Here is a 14,196-nt window from a genome sequence, read left to right as displayed (position 1 = left end):
GAATCTGCATCTCATTTCGGAGTCTACTACGGTCCATCAGAGGTCGCATTTCAGTTGAGAGCCTTCTTGACTGAATGAATGAAATGCGCTGTTTTCCAACAAGCTGAATTATAGCTGGCTAAAGTGACAGTGAGTGGGTTAAATGACCAAAACAAAAACAGTTTTCAAAGCACATTTTTAAAGCAGAATATCAGGATTGTTTTTATATAAACAAGAATGTTAACTTAGCAGGTTTCTTAAATATATACATATATCTAATATACATATTCTGGTATTTTTATGCTTTAGAAGTCAAAAACCTACATACATCACCCAAACCTAGAGCACATTTACCCATTCATGACTCATAATCAAAATGCTAAAGTGTTAATATATGGTTGTTTTCGATGCGCGTGTCTATGTGGTCGTCACTATGTATTTTACATGTTTACCAGCTCGCCAAAAGTCTCTAACTTTACATATGAGCAACAGATGACGGACATAAAACACAAAAACAGTAAACAAAGTGACCTCAAAATATTGGCAAGGAAAAGTCACGACCGGCCGCCTCTGCAAACCCAACAGTAGCCCAAAAAAAAGGGAAAACACAGCAGAACTGGGATGAAACTCTTTACTTCAATCCAAAAACAGAGAAAAGATCGACCACTGGAATGTACATGAATCCTCATGAAAATCTCACAGTACAACAGTGATATCATTCACTAAACCAGCCATATATTCAAGCGCTTACTGGAATGGGCTTTAAAAAAAAACAAACGCCCCGGTACTTTTCCCAAAAAGAAAGTCCCGGCAAGCTTCTTCCTCTTGTGTTAATGTGTAGAAATAGCGCTGTTGCTGGTCTTATCTGGAGTGAGAGAAACTGGAGAAGTGGTTTTCAGTGGATGTGCACTTTAACAGTCATGAAAACACTCACGGAGAAAAGGGCAGAAAGGGACAGTAGTGATGAAAAGAGGTGCTCTCTCATTGCTTTTCCTCGCTTCAGTTCAGGACAGAAAGCTGAAGAATCCTATCGCAGGAGAGACCATTTGATCTGCTCCTTCGCTGACTGTAGCACCTAAAATAAAAGAATAACAATATAAAGTTAGAGCTGAGATATACCAGTCATGTACATGATATTGTGTATTAAAATAGAGAAAAGACATTAAATATATTTAAATGTAACAATTTATTTTTTTAAATATTGCATTTAATTTTGAAGATAAAATATGAATTAAATTATATAAATAAATATATTATTAAATATATAAATATATATAAAAATGTACCAATTGGTAAATTAAACACTGATTAGTACACAAACAATTGTCAAATGTAATAGACATTTTAATATTTCTTATATTAAAATAATGCTGGAAAATTCCTCTGGATGTACTGGATTTATTATGTATGGGTCTAATATTACTTTTATATTTGTTTAATTCTATAAACTGTCTGATACTTTTTCCCCAATTTTTTCATTAAAATATTGTAATAATTTAGTGTATTTCCTCCCCTAAAAAATGAGAACTGTTTTAAATAACAAAAGTTATCATTATTCCACCAAATATTAATGAATAACTCTTCTGAAGTTTACAGTAAAACAGAGAAAATGACAATGTATTTAAATGTAACAAAAAAAATAACATGAATATATATAATATAGCATTTAATTTAATGATAAAACATACAAAGTAGATAATTTAAAATGTAGTTAATTACATTTAAATTGAATTTATTCAAATACATCATTTAAAAATATATTATTATATGTAACAATAGGTGAATTATGTGTACTAAACATGGTTTAATTCACCTAATAACTGTTTACATTTTATTTGTAAACAATATGATGTATATTATAATGTAAAATACATTTTATTATTTCTTATATTTGATAACTACTAGACAAATTTTCAGGATGTACTAAATTTCTTTATAGGAATGCCTTTAGCAAAATTTTAAGATTTGGTTTATTCTATAAATATTGTAATAATTTAGTGCATTTCCCCCAGAAAATTACAATCAATCATTCTAAATAACAAATGTTTTAATATTAATTACCATTTGTTGGAATAAGAATAACTCATCTAAAGTTTAAATAATAAAGCAGAGAAAATTACAATCTATTTTTGCAACAAAAAATAAATATTACATTTAATTAAATTATAAGTATACAACTTAATTAAATTAATAAATGTTGGAAAAAATTTTTTATTGAAATATACAATGTGAAAATATATTATAACTCTTGATGAATTATGTGTTTTAAACATAGTTTAATTCACCAACTAATAAAGTCTGAACCAATACATTTATTATGTAAACAATATAATGTACAAAGCATTTTATTATTTAATTCATATTTAATAACCGCTAGTGAATTATCAGTTTCTCTGGATGCACTGGATTCATAAGGTATGTGTTCAGTAAAATTTTAATATTTATTTTATTCTACAAAAGGTCTGATTAATTTTTTATTTAATATTTCTATCAAAAATATTGTAATAATTTACATTTTCCCCCTCAGAAAAATCACAAATTGTAAAAATCATAAATGGTCTATTATTGTTATTCCACCAAATATTTATTTCTGAACTCTTCTGAAGGTCAAACCTTGGTATTGAGCAGTCTAATATGTTAAATACACCTGGATGAAAACATTTACATTTCTGCAAAATCTGCCCTAAATGACAACAGTTTTAATTTTTATCTTTACATCATTAGTAATTTAGAGGATAACACACACACACACAATTTTCTTTTCACTCAAACAGAATTCTCAAAAGATCTCTTAATTTTCCCCCATGCAGCTCTACATTTCTATATTATAACATGGCAGCTGGAGTCTAATAGATCCGAAGTCTCATGTCAATCAAACTTTTAATATTGCAGATGTCAAACTTTCAAATGAAGAAACATTACCCGGTGCTCCTTTAAATCCACTTTTAATGGCTGTTATAATTAATTTAGGGCGTCATTAGGATCTTCTGTGTAGGAACATCTGAAAGTGGGCTTCTGACAATTTATTATAACCCAATGTTTCAAATTAGCTAATGCTAAATAATTAGTCACATTTAATTAGAATAAATTAGCAGCTTCAGAATCATTCATTTGAAGTGTTTTGTGCTCCTCGTCAGTAAATCAAATTACTCAATAAGGACGGATTGACCAAACCACTCCTAAAAAAGCTCACTTGTCACCAAAGCCACGAAAGGTAATTGAATTTTAACGTGTTTGTGTTCTTGACTCATTAATGCTATCACATTTCTTTAAAGACACGCATCCATCAGGGTGGAAAGCCTTCCATCTTTAAAGCATGCTTTATTAGATAACAAGAGCGCTTTTATAGTCAACACTAGTACAGAAATTTCAACAAAGTTAAGTCAAATAAAGTTTTAGAAATTTCAGAAGAAAAAAAAATTGATTTTGATTTTAATAACCTGATATAGTTTTACCACAAAAGTGTAACTCCATTAAATTTTTTAAAGAAGGTTGGATGGCATTAAAGGGTTAGTTCACCCAAAACTGAAAATTCTCTGATCGTTTTCTCAGTCATGTGATTTTAAACCTCATTCTTCAACAAAAAAAGAACAGAAAAGATGATATTTTGAAGAATGCTAATAGCTGGCACTCATTGACCTCCATAGTAATTTTTTCCAGCAATCAACATTTTTCAAAATATCTTTTTTTGTGCGTTTACTGTTTAGAAAAAAACGCATTATGATTTAAAACCACACAAAGTTGTGTAAATGAGGTAATTTGCTATTTAAAAAAAAAACATTTTCAACAAAAAATTGGAACATTTTATGCCTTACAACAGCATTTATCTTCTATAAATTGTTACAGTTTTAAGATACTTAAAAGATTTGGAACCACTTGAGGGAGAGCAAATAGTGAGTGAATTTTCAAACTACTGACTTCAATAATATTTTTTTTCCTTCTATGGATGTCAATGGTTACTGGTTTTCAGCTCGTCAAAATATCTACTTTAAACTTCAACATAATAAAATAAACCCATAAAGGTTTACAACTACCTGGGAGAGTGAGTAGATTTTCAAACCATTAATTTCCACAGTATTTGTTTTTCCTACTACGGAAATTAAAGGTTAGTGGTCTTCAGCTTTCTTCAAAAGTATCATCTTTATATTCCAACAGAATAAAAGAAACCCATTAAGGTTTGTAACCACTTGAGGAGCAAATAGTAAATATTCAAACCACTGACTTCCATCGTATTTGTTTTTCCTACTTTGGAAGTCAATGGTGACGCTCTTCAGCTTTCTTTAAAGTATTTATAAAAAATAAAAAATAAAAAAAAAGATGCTCAGAAAGGTTTGGAACCACTTGAGGTAGAGCAAATAATGAGTGAATTTTCAAACTACTGACTTCCATAGTAGGAAAAACAAATACTTTGAAAGTCAATGGTTACTGGTTTTCAGCTTCCATCAAAAAATCTTCTTTAAATTTTACAGAATTAAAGAAACTCAAAGATTTGGAACCACTTGAGAAAGAGCAAATAGTAAATATACCAACCAGTGACCCCCATAGTATTTGTTTTTTTACAATGGAAGTCAATGGTTACCGTGCTTCAGCTTTTTTCAATCTATCTTTTTAAATTTCAACAAAATAAAGATACTTAGACTTAGAAAAGTTTGGAACCACTTGGGAGAGAGCAAAAAGTGAATAGATTTCCAAAACACTAACTTTCACTGTATTTTTATTTTCCTACTATGGAAGTCAATGGTTACCAGTTTTTAGCTTTTGTAAAAGTATCCTCTTTAAATTACAACAAACCAAAAGAAACCCATAAAGGTTTGGTACCACTTTGGAGAAAGCAAACAGTGAGTAAATTTTCAAACCACTGACTTGCGTATTATTTATTTTGTCCTGCTATGCAAGTCAATGGTTACCGGTTTTCAGCTTTTTATAAAGTATGTTCTTTAAATTTCAACAGAATACAAGAAACCCATAAAGGTTTGGAACAAATTGAGGTAGGGCAAATTGTCAGTAAATATTCAAACCACTGACTTCCATATAGTATTTCTTTTTCCTACTATGGAAGTCAGTGGTTACCGGTATTTAGCTTCCATTAAACTATCTTCTTTAAATTTCAACAGAATAAAAGAAACCCAAAAATGTTTGGTACCACTTGGGGGAGAGTAAATAGGGAGTAAATTTCCAAACCACTGACTTCCATAGTATTTGTTTTTCCTACTATAGAAGTCAATGGTTACCCGTATTTAGCTTCCATTAAACTATCTTCTTTAAATTTCAACAGAATAAAAAACCCATAAAGGTTTGGAACCACCTGAGTGAGAGCAAATAGTGAGTACATCTTCAAATCACTGACTTCCAAAGTATTTGTTTTTTCTACTATGGAAGTCAATGGTTACCGGTTTCCAGCTTTCGTCAAAACATCTTCTTTAAATTTCTACAGAGTGAAGATACTCAGGAAGGTTTGGAACCACTTAAGGGGAATAAATAGTAATTTTTTAAACCGTTGACTTCCATAGTATTTGATTTACCTACTATTGATGTCAGTGGTTGCCAGCTTTCCTCAAAATATCTTCTTTAAATTTCCACACAATAAAAAAAGTTGGGAACCACTTCATGGAAAGCAAACAGTAAGTAAAGACTCGTCTTTTGGGTGAACTATCAATTTGATGCGTCCATGCCAAATGAACAAACCAATTTCTTTACAACCAACACCAAACTATCGAAAACTTCACTAGTGTAATGTTCAACTTTTACAGGAAAGGTGTACATGTGTGAGACAATCCCTGTAATCGAGTAATGCAGGCGCAGCAAAACATCCAGGAATTAATTCATCATCTTAATTTGCAGGAGGCTCCGCGTAACCGTATAGCGCTGAAGACAAGGAGACAGCCATTAATCACGCACACGAAAGCCATGCAGGCAGCCTGTCGCACAGCCTCTTAAACGAGAACATTAATCAGGCCGCGCTCACGACTAACAGCAGCCGCGGGGAGCCATCGCTAGCAGACAGCCGCCAATAATTAGCCATCATGTTTACATGCGGCAGACTAGCGGCAGCCCAGAGGAACCTTCTGAATCGGACCACAGCAGACACATTTGGCAGATGAATCATGGGTAAAAATCGCACCGCCACTATAAAACATTTGCTCCGCGGTGGCGACAGGTGTTGCTGAAGGAAAATGCATGGAGATTTAGCTCACCTGAGTGACTGTCTGTTCTGTCAGAGGCACGTCATCGCCCTGAAACGACATGACAAAAGCACTTTAGGACTGCTGGCGTGCTTCCTGTCTCGTGCACGCAAGATTATTGGAAATCAAACTTAATAGCCGACTCGCTGAACCATAATGCGCATCAGTGGCGACAGAGCATGAGATGCAGCAGATACTAAGCAGATTAGCATTCGCAATTCACCACGTAATGAAAGGCAATGGAGGAGAATAGGAAGTAGTTACCCTCAATGCGACACGGTGAACCACCTGCTGTGGGTCGCTCTCCAGAATCACTCTGAAAAAAAGAGAAACAACATACAGTATTGTTCAAAATAATAGCAGAACAGCATGACTAACCAGCAGGGTTCATACGGTCCTGGCAAAGTCAAGGAATTTTGACAAGGCATTTTCCAGGCCTGGAAAAGATTTGGAAAAAACAAATAAACCCGAAATGTTTTGGAAAAGTCATGGAAATTTGTTTAACAAATATCTGGTTCTTGAATATATTTGAGATAATAATATTGGGTAAGTTTTAAATACAATTGCGCTGGCCGTCTCTTCACAACTCGCAATATTAGCTTTGCCTCTCTTTCACTCGCTTTCACCGTAATTCAAGAAACGTTTTCAGCATCGTGTTCAGAAACAATCTCTAATGAATTATATTTGAAATCTCTAAAATATTCACACGGACAGCAAGATACTTTCTAGAAACTATTTTGCAGATGTAAAACTAAATATGAACACAGATCTATTGATATGCTGTAGTACATTCGAACATACATTTTGTTTCTTGTTTACCACGTGTATGTAGACATTACATAAAACATTAGGTCATGAACATTCACCTGAAAGTTTTGGAAAATTCCTGAAATGTTTCATGTGAATGTGTATGAACCCTGAACCAGAATAATCCAGGTTTTTACTATATTTTTTATTGATGCATGGCAAAAAAAAGTTACCAGTTGGTGCAGAAGATTCTTAGAACACAAACAAGACCCAACATTCATGATATGCACGCTCTTAAGGCTGTGCAATTGGGCAGTGTCTGCCATTGACTGTACAAACTCAAAACTTTTTTGAACAAACGCTTTTGATTGTAGGATTTAGCAATCCTTTGAATCACTAAACAAATACTTAGTTGTAATACCACAGTTTTCTATAACTGCTTCACATCTGTGTGGCATGGAGTCAAGCAACTTGAAGCACCTTTCAGCTGTTATTCCACTCCATGATTCTTTAACATTCGACAACTCATTTATATTTCTTGGTTTTGCTTCAGAAACAGCATTTTTGATATCCCCACAAGTTCTCGATTGAATAAAGGTCAGGGGATTGGGCTGGCCACTCCATAACAATAATTTTGCTGGTTTGGTTTACAAGTGTGTTTGGAGTCATTGTCTTGTTGAAACAACCATTTCAACATGACCTCTTCAAGCATTTTGGCATATGCAAACTGATCCATGATCCCTGATATGCGATAAATAGGCCCAATATCATAGTAGGAAACACCACCTTGCTTCACTGCATTCACCGTCCACTGTGGCTTGAATTAAGACTATGGGGGTCGTCTCACAAACTGTCTTTTGCCCTTGGAGCCAAAAAGAACAATTTTACTCTCACCAGTCCACAAAATGTTCCTCCATTTCTCTTTAGGCCAGTTGATATGTTCTTTGGCAAATTGTAAGCTCTTCTGCACATGCCGTTTTTTTTTAGCAGAGGGACTTTGCAAGGGATTCTTTAATATAGGTTAGCTTCACACAGACGTCATTTAACTGTCACAGTACTTATAGGTAACTCCAGACTGTCTAATATCATCCTGGAGCTGATCATTGGCTGAGCCTTTGCCATTCTGTTAATCCTTCAGATCCATTTTGATGGTGGTCTTCCACATCTTTGTTTTTTTTCCCTCCATTTTAAGGCATTAGAGATCATATTAGCTGAACAGCCTATAATTTTTTGCACTTCATTATAGGTTTTCCCCTCTCCAATCAACTTTTTAATCAAAGTGTGCTGTTCTTCTAAACCATTGGTCACCAAACTTGTTCCTGGAGGGCCGGTGTCCTGCAGATTTTAGTTCCAACCCTAATCAAACACACCTGAACAAGCTAATCAAGGTCTTACTAGGTATACTTGGAAAATCCAGGCTGGTTTGTTGAGGCAAGTTGGAGCAAAACCCTGCAGGGACACCGGCCCTCCAGGACCGAGATTGGTGACCCCTGTTCTAAACAAAGTCTTGAACGACATTTGCCTCAGGGTTTCAATTGAATGTTTAATAAGTACTGGCTTCATCCTTAAATAGGGGCCACCTGATTCACTTATTTTTTCATAAAATTGATGACCTCACTGATTGAATGCCACACTGCTCCTTTTTGAACACACCCACTTCAAGTAATTGCCCAATTTCACAGCCTTAACACCGTGCATATCCTGAATGCTGGGTTTTGATTGTCTTCAGAAAATCTACTGCACCTTCTGGTAACTTGTTAGCCATGTATCAATAAAACAAACTAAAACCTGGATTAATCTGAACAACACTGTATAAACTGTGGACTTGTTTCAGATTGTTTTAGAAAGTGCATGCTTGTTTTTTTGGGCCATATTTATTGATGGAAAGAAAACAGGAAAGGATGTGGACAAAAAGGGAGGAACGGGATCAGGAAATAACATATGCATGAGCACTAGTGGTCACTGTGGCTTTTTTTTCAATGGCCCAGAAGTCAAGTCACCTTTATTTATATAGAGCTTTATACAATAGAGATTGCTTTTGTTGTAATGAAGAGGAAAATTGCTGAATCCGGTCATCAATTAGGTTTTAAAAGTCGAGCTGAACTGGTTCAGTTCAGTAACTTTAAGGTTCATCAATTATGAAATGAATTAAGGCTGCACGATATATCGTGATATCACAGTGTGATCATTCGCAATAGTCATAAAGCAGGATATGCAATGTTGACTCTGGATTATAGTTTATCATTTGCATGTGTTTTTGAGGCCTGCGACTGAATGAGTTTAAACATTCAGGCCTAAAAAATTGCACCGTTTGCAACTTTAATAACAATTGATTTTATTGAATTATTTTTATAATGAAGATAATTCAGTAGAGCTGCACGATATTGGAACAATCTGACATTGCGATATTTTGTTTTGCTACAACATAAATTGCGATATGAATATAATTGGTCCCACTTTATATTAAGTGGCCTTAACTAATATGTACTTACAAAGGAACTAATAGTTTGTTACAATGTACTTATTTTGTAAATACATGTATTTACTGTGTACTTATTCTTGATTAAATACATGTATGTAATTACATCTGTAATTAACTTTTGTAATTACATTTGTAAATACACTGTTGACCATCCCTTACACCTTAACCCACCCTTAATCCTACCCATGCTATCAAATCTGTCCATAACCCAAACTCAATTCCAACTCAAAAGCACCACAAGTGTTCTCAAATACATTATAAACACAGTAAGTACATTGTATTAATTTTTTTATGTAAGTACATAGTAGTTAAAGACACTTAATATAAAGTGGGACCATATAATTTAACCTGATGATTTAAATAGCTGTATTTAAAAAGATTTCATTCAATTAGATTGACTGGGATGATCAAGTCTTTTTCTAAGCTGTGCATCTGCATAAATTACAAGGTAAAGTAAATAAATAAACAGTGCTTTATGGTTTTCGGTGGAGTCTAACAGTATTTAAGTACAGAAATTAAACAATCAAATGTAAAATAACATGGTCATCAATTAATAATGTAATGTATTACAGTTTGTATGAATCACTGAAGTGACATGGATTATGTTAACAATGTTTTTGGTTCCTTTTCTGGACTTTGAACGTCTCGGGATCCTTGCTGTAGAGTAAGAGAATTCACATATTCAACCTAAAATATCTTAATTTTGTTCCAATGAATGTGTCAGGGGATTGCAACAATAGAAGGTTGAGTATTTATTAATAGAATATTCATTTTTGAGGCAGCATGGTGGCTCAGTGGTTAGCACTGTTGCCTCAAAGTAAGAAGGTCGCTGGTTCAAGTCCCGGCTGGGCCAGTTGGCATTGGTCGCGTGGGTTCTCTAGTTTCCCCCACAGTCCAAAGACATGCAGTATAAGTGAATTGGAATAACTAAATTGTATGCATGAATGTGAAAATGTATGAGTGTTTCCCAGTACTGGGTTGCATCTGGAATATCCGCTGCATAAAACATATGATTGAACTTTTATTTATGGGTGAACTAACCCTTTAACGCATAAACATTTTGAAAAGTGTGTGATTTATTTTAGGTAAATATGACATTTTCAAATTGATCTGGATTAGTGAAGACTGAAATTGAAATCTTAGCTGAAACTGTGGTCCTTTCATAAAATCCAAGTCAATATCTACTGCCATTTTGAGAATAAAAAAGTAAACAAAACATGCGTTGGTGGTAGATTGAAGGTAACAGTTTAGGTAAGCAGCTTTCAGTTTCTTCCACAGACTGATTGATTGACTTCATAAGACCTCAGTGTATCCTCAGGAGTCACTGCTAATTCATTTAGTTTTGCCTGTATCATTTTTTTGATTCTCAAAGCCATTGACCCGCAGACCAGATTCAGCCAAGTCATCTTTAATGTTCAACTGAAAAAAAAACAACACCTCACCTATATCTTGGATGGCCTGAGTTAATTCTATAGATTTTTTGTGAACTATGCTTTTATTTAAGGCTTACCCTCCATCAACAATCTCATCAACGGCCAAGAAAAGACCCTCCATATTTTCCAGCAGGGCTCTCTTTTCCACATTTTTCCTAAGAGAGATAGAAAATGATCAAGATTAAGTTGTTATCATCTGGGAAGCTGATAGAAACCACATAGCACACTATGAGAAGCTTTTTCCTACCTCAGCATTTGGCTCAGAGAATCAAAGAGACAATTCAACACTGACATAAGCATCAGCTGTGGGAAAAAAAACACAGTGAAGCGTATGAGTATTGTATTTAGTAGAGTAAAATGTACATTACTAAATGACGTATATAAACATTACCTCATTTTCATGAGAGCTGCCAATTACATAGAAATATAAATCAATATTGCTCTTGTACACAACCGTTAGACCCTCCAGCAACGCGATTTCACCTGTCAAGGAGACCAGAAGATGATTTGTTTTTTTATTTTTTATTTACGTTTTACAAACCAGACTGACAGTAATATGAGCACGTACTGTCTGTTCTGTGCGTCTTGTTAAAGATGTTCTTCTCAAAGGCTTTCTGCTCTTTCACTGTGGGATACGTGTCATCATAATACTGAAAAATAAACACAACACAGTCACAAACTATTATATACACAAGTATACTTGTAAGGCGATAATGCTAACCACTGTGCTGCCTATATATAGGTGGCACAGTGGTTAGCACTATCGCATCACAGCAAGAAGGTTGCTGGTTTGTGTTGACATTTCCGTGTGGACTTTGCATGTTCTCCCCATGTTAGCGCCATAGGTGAATTAAAAAGGCTAAATTGGCTAAAGTGTATGAGTGTGTGTGAATGCATGGATGTTTCCCAGTGATGGGTTGCAGTTGGAAGGGCATCCGTTGCGTAAAACATATGCTGGAATTCTTTGTGGTTTATTCCACTGTGGCGTCTTTTGATAAATCAGAGACTAAGCTGAAGGAAAATGAACAATAAAGTATAATAATAGATATATATATAAAAAAGGGGGAATATAAATTAATAACTTTAGAGCCAAAGAGAGCTAATTAATTACTTTTAGAAATAGTTTTTATGCAATTTATGTAAATTTCGAATGACCTGCTTATGCTGACCTGTACAGGTTGAAATAATTATATTACAATTAATAAAATAAGAAGTGATAATATTAAATTTTCTTTTTTTGTTATGAATAAAAATATATTTTTTGTCTTGAAACATTTTGCTGCACATTGATGTTTAAACAATGATTAATTTAAAATTATAGCATATTAATGTTGTTATCAAGTTATCTTCTTAACAATATTTTTGATATTAACAAAAAATACATTTTATCAGGTAATGTATAGTCATTTTTTTATTTAACAGGACACATACTAATATATGGAAGAGAATATAAAGCTGTAGCACATATTTGTATTGTTTTTTGACCCATGCTTAGAAAAAAAAAAAAAGATTTTCAAAAACATATATTGTAGGGTTAATAAAACTTCAAAATAAGCATAGACTAAAGTTACTTCGTTCATTATTTCTTTGCTAAAATGATCAGACTTCTGAATACATTTTATTAATACACATTTCAATTATTCTCGTTTTCCTATCACATAAAAAAACTACAGAACTTTAATCATAAAACTAAGCATATAAATATCTTACCAGAACATACTATTAAGATAAAGAGAGTAACAACTGATATATGTTACTACAGCAGCTATCTTTATTGTTATGAATTCATTCATTCATTCATTTTCTTTGGCTTAGTCCCTTTATTCATCAGGTGTAGCCACACAGAATGAGCTGCCAACTTATCCAGCACGTTTCACACAGCAGATGCCCTTCCAGCTGCAACCCAATACTGAGAAACAACCACACACTCTCACATTCACACACATACACCATGGCCAATTTAGTTCATCCAATTCATCTATAGCGGATGTCTTTGGACTGTGGGAGAAACCGGAAACTCCACACAGAAATGCTGACTGACCCAGTTGAGGCTCGAACCAGCGACCTTCTTGCTGTCAGGCAATCATGCTAACCACTGAGCCACCTCGTCACCCTATTGTTATGAATAACTAATTTAATTGCATTACAAGCTACAATATTTTGGCTATATGAATAATAATTAAACTAAATTGCATATTTCTACTCAGTTTTGGGCTTCTGAGTAAAATTGAGATGCTTTTCTGTTTTCTCCTCGAGTTTGAACATTCTTCAGGGTTTCTGCAGGTTTCACAAAGTAAATTTGAGACCTTTTTAAAGACCCTTTTCAGACCATTATGAATAAAATTTCAGACTTACATAGGGCTAAACGCTACGGATTTTTTTTTTAATGGGGCATTTTTTTCAACTCAACATTCTAAAAAAATGTTTAAAAGTAAATGCATGCACAACAGACTGTTATAATATTCGTAAAACAATTTTGCTAAAAGTTTTATTGAGATGTATTGTTGGCAACTGGATGTGTGTTGGATCGATTGGGTAACTTTAAATAAACAAAAGGAAAATTAAGACCCATTTAAAATGATTTAAGACCTACAAGACAATTTCAGAGATTTTTTATTTATTTATATTTTTTAAGACTCTGCAGATACCCTGATTATAACAATGCCATTAATATGTGAACCATAAAATGCTGATGTATAAAATATCAAACAAAAAACAAATGATACATGCCAGCAAGCCTTGTTGGACTCTCAATATTAGAATCAACTATTAAATAAAACCTCACTGTAGATCAACTCAGATATGATCCTGTTCTTGATGATCATCAGATGAGCTCACCTTTGCATACAGTCTCTCTCCATCATTATCCATGATCAGAACCGCTTTTACAGTGTACAGAGAAGGCTCCTGTGAAAACACGCACACAAATATGACAAATAACCAATCAATTACAGCCAAATAGATCAGGTGATCAGGGCAAAGGTTCAGCTGACATAGTCTAACTGTCCATCAGAATCAGATAACCACTAACAATTACCAAAATACAACAAATCAATAAACTATTCCGCTAAAAGGGTGTAATAAAAAGTAACTCTTCAATATAATATTGTACACAGGTTATTGCTGAACTCGTCTGCTCGATAACTGATTCGCTATTGTTGCGGATGTAGCGCAAGAGCTATTAGAACAATAAACAAGGAAGATCTAACTGCCATCGGATGTTTTAAAGTCTTTTAATGCAACATAAAGAGATAAATAATAATCATATTACCAATATTAGCGTATCCATCTTGTACTGTACAGATGTCGCTCGCTCTTCCTTCGTGCGTTGAATTCTTGCGTATTCGTACATCCGCTTACGACATGAGGTAAA

General features: G+C 33.9%; 1 protein-coding gene across 2 annotated transcripts; it reads right to left on the bottom strand.

Moving 5' to 3' along the window:
- Window positions 1-596: 596 nt before the first annotated feature.
- copz1 (COPI coat complex subunit zeta 1) lies at window positions 597-14,184 on the bottom strand. 2 transcript variants are annotated; one of them, NM_131508.1, is made up of 9 exons: window positions 14,095-14,184; window positions 13,662-13,730; window positions 11,392-11,473; window positions 11,215-11,306; window positions 11,071-11,126; window positions 10,901-10,978; window positions 6,426-6,477; window positions 6,174-6,212; window positions 597-1,054 (listed from the first exon to the last, which is right to left on the bottom strand). In NM_131508.1, exons 1-9 carry the CDS (start codon window positions 14,110-14,112, stop codon window positions 1,007-1,009), a joined length of 534 nt encoding a protein of 177 aa, NP_571583.1. In that variant the 5' UTR covers window positions 14,113-14,184; the 3' UTR covers window positions 597-1,006. The 2 variants fall into 2 exon arrangements, 1 of the variants encoding a protein (NP_571583.1); XR_015522959.1 differs by lacking the exon at window positions 597-1,054 and adding an exon at window positions 3,269-4,357 and having other exon boundaries at window positions 5,475-6,212; window positions 14,095-14,169.
- Window positions 14,185-14,196: the final 12 nt, after the last annotated feature.

Source organism: Danio rerio, chromosome 23 (assembly GCF_052040795.2).
Source record: "Danio rerio strain M-AB ecotype USA chromosome 23, GRCz13ab, whole genome shotgun sequence".
Lineage (NCBI taxonomy): Eukaryota > Metazoa > Chordata > Actinopteri > Cypriniformes > Danionidae > Danio > Danio rerio.
The sequence above is the reverse complement of the archived record's forward strand: the minus strand, read 5'-3'. Positions and strand labels throughout refer to the sequence as shown.

What these genes read in the sequence shown, in the direction of transcription:
- copz1 (NM_131508.1), bottom strand. An exon ending in CAAGACGCACAGAACAGACA is followed by an intron (nt 11,307 to 11,391) that starts GTACGTGCTCAT and finishes TCTCCTTGACAG; the next exon opens with GTGAAATCGCGTTGCTGGAG. An exon ending in GCAGCTCTCATGAAAATGAG is followed by an intron (nt 11,127 to 11,214) that starts GTAATGTTTATA and finishes TTTTTCCCACAG; the next exon opens with CTGATGCTTATGTCAGTGTT.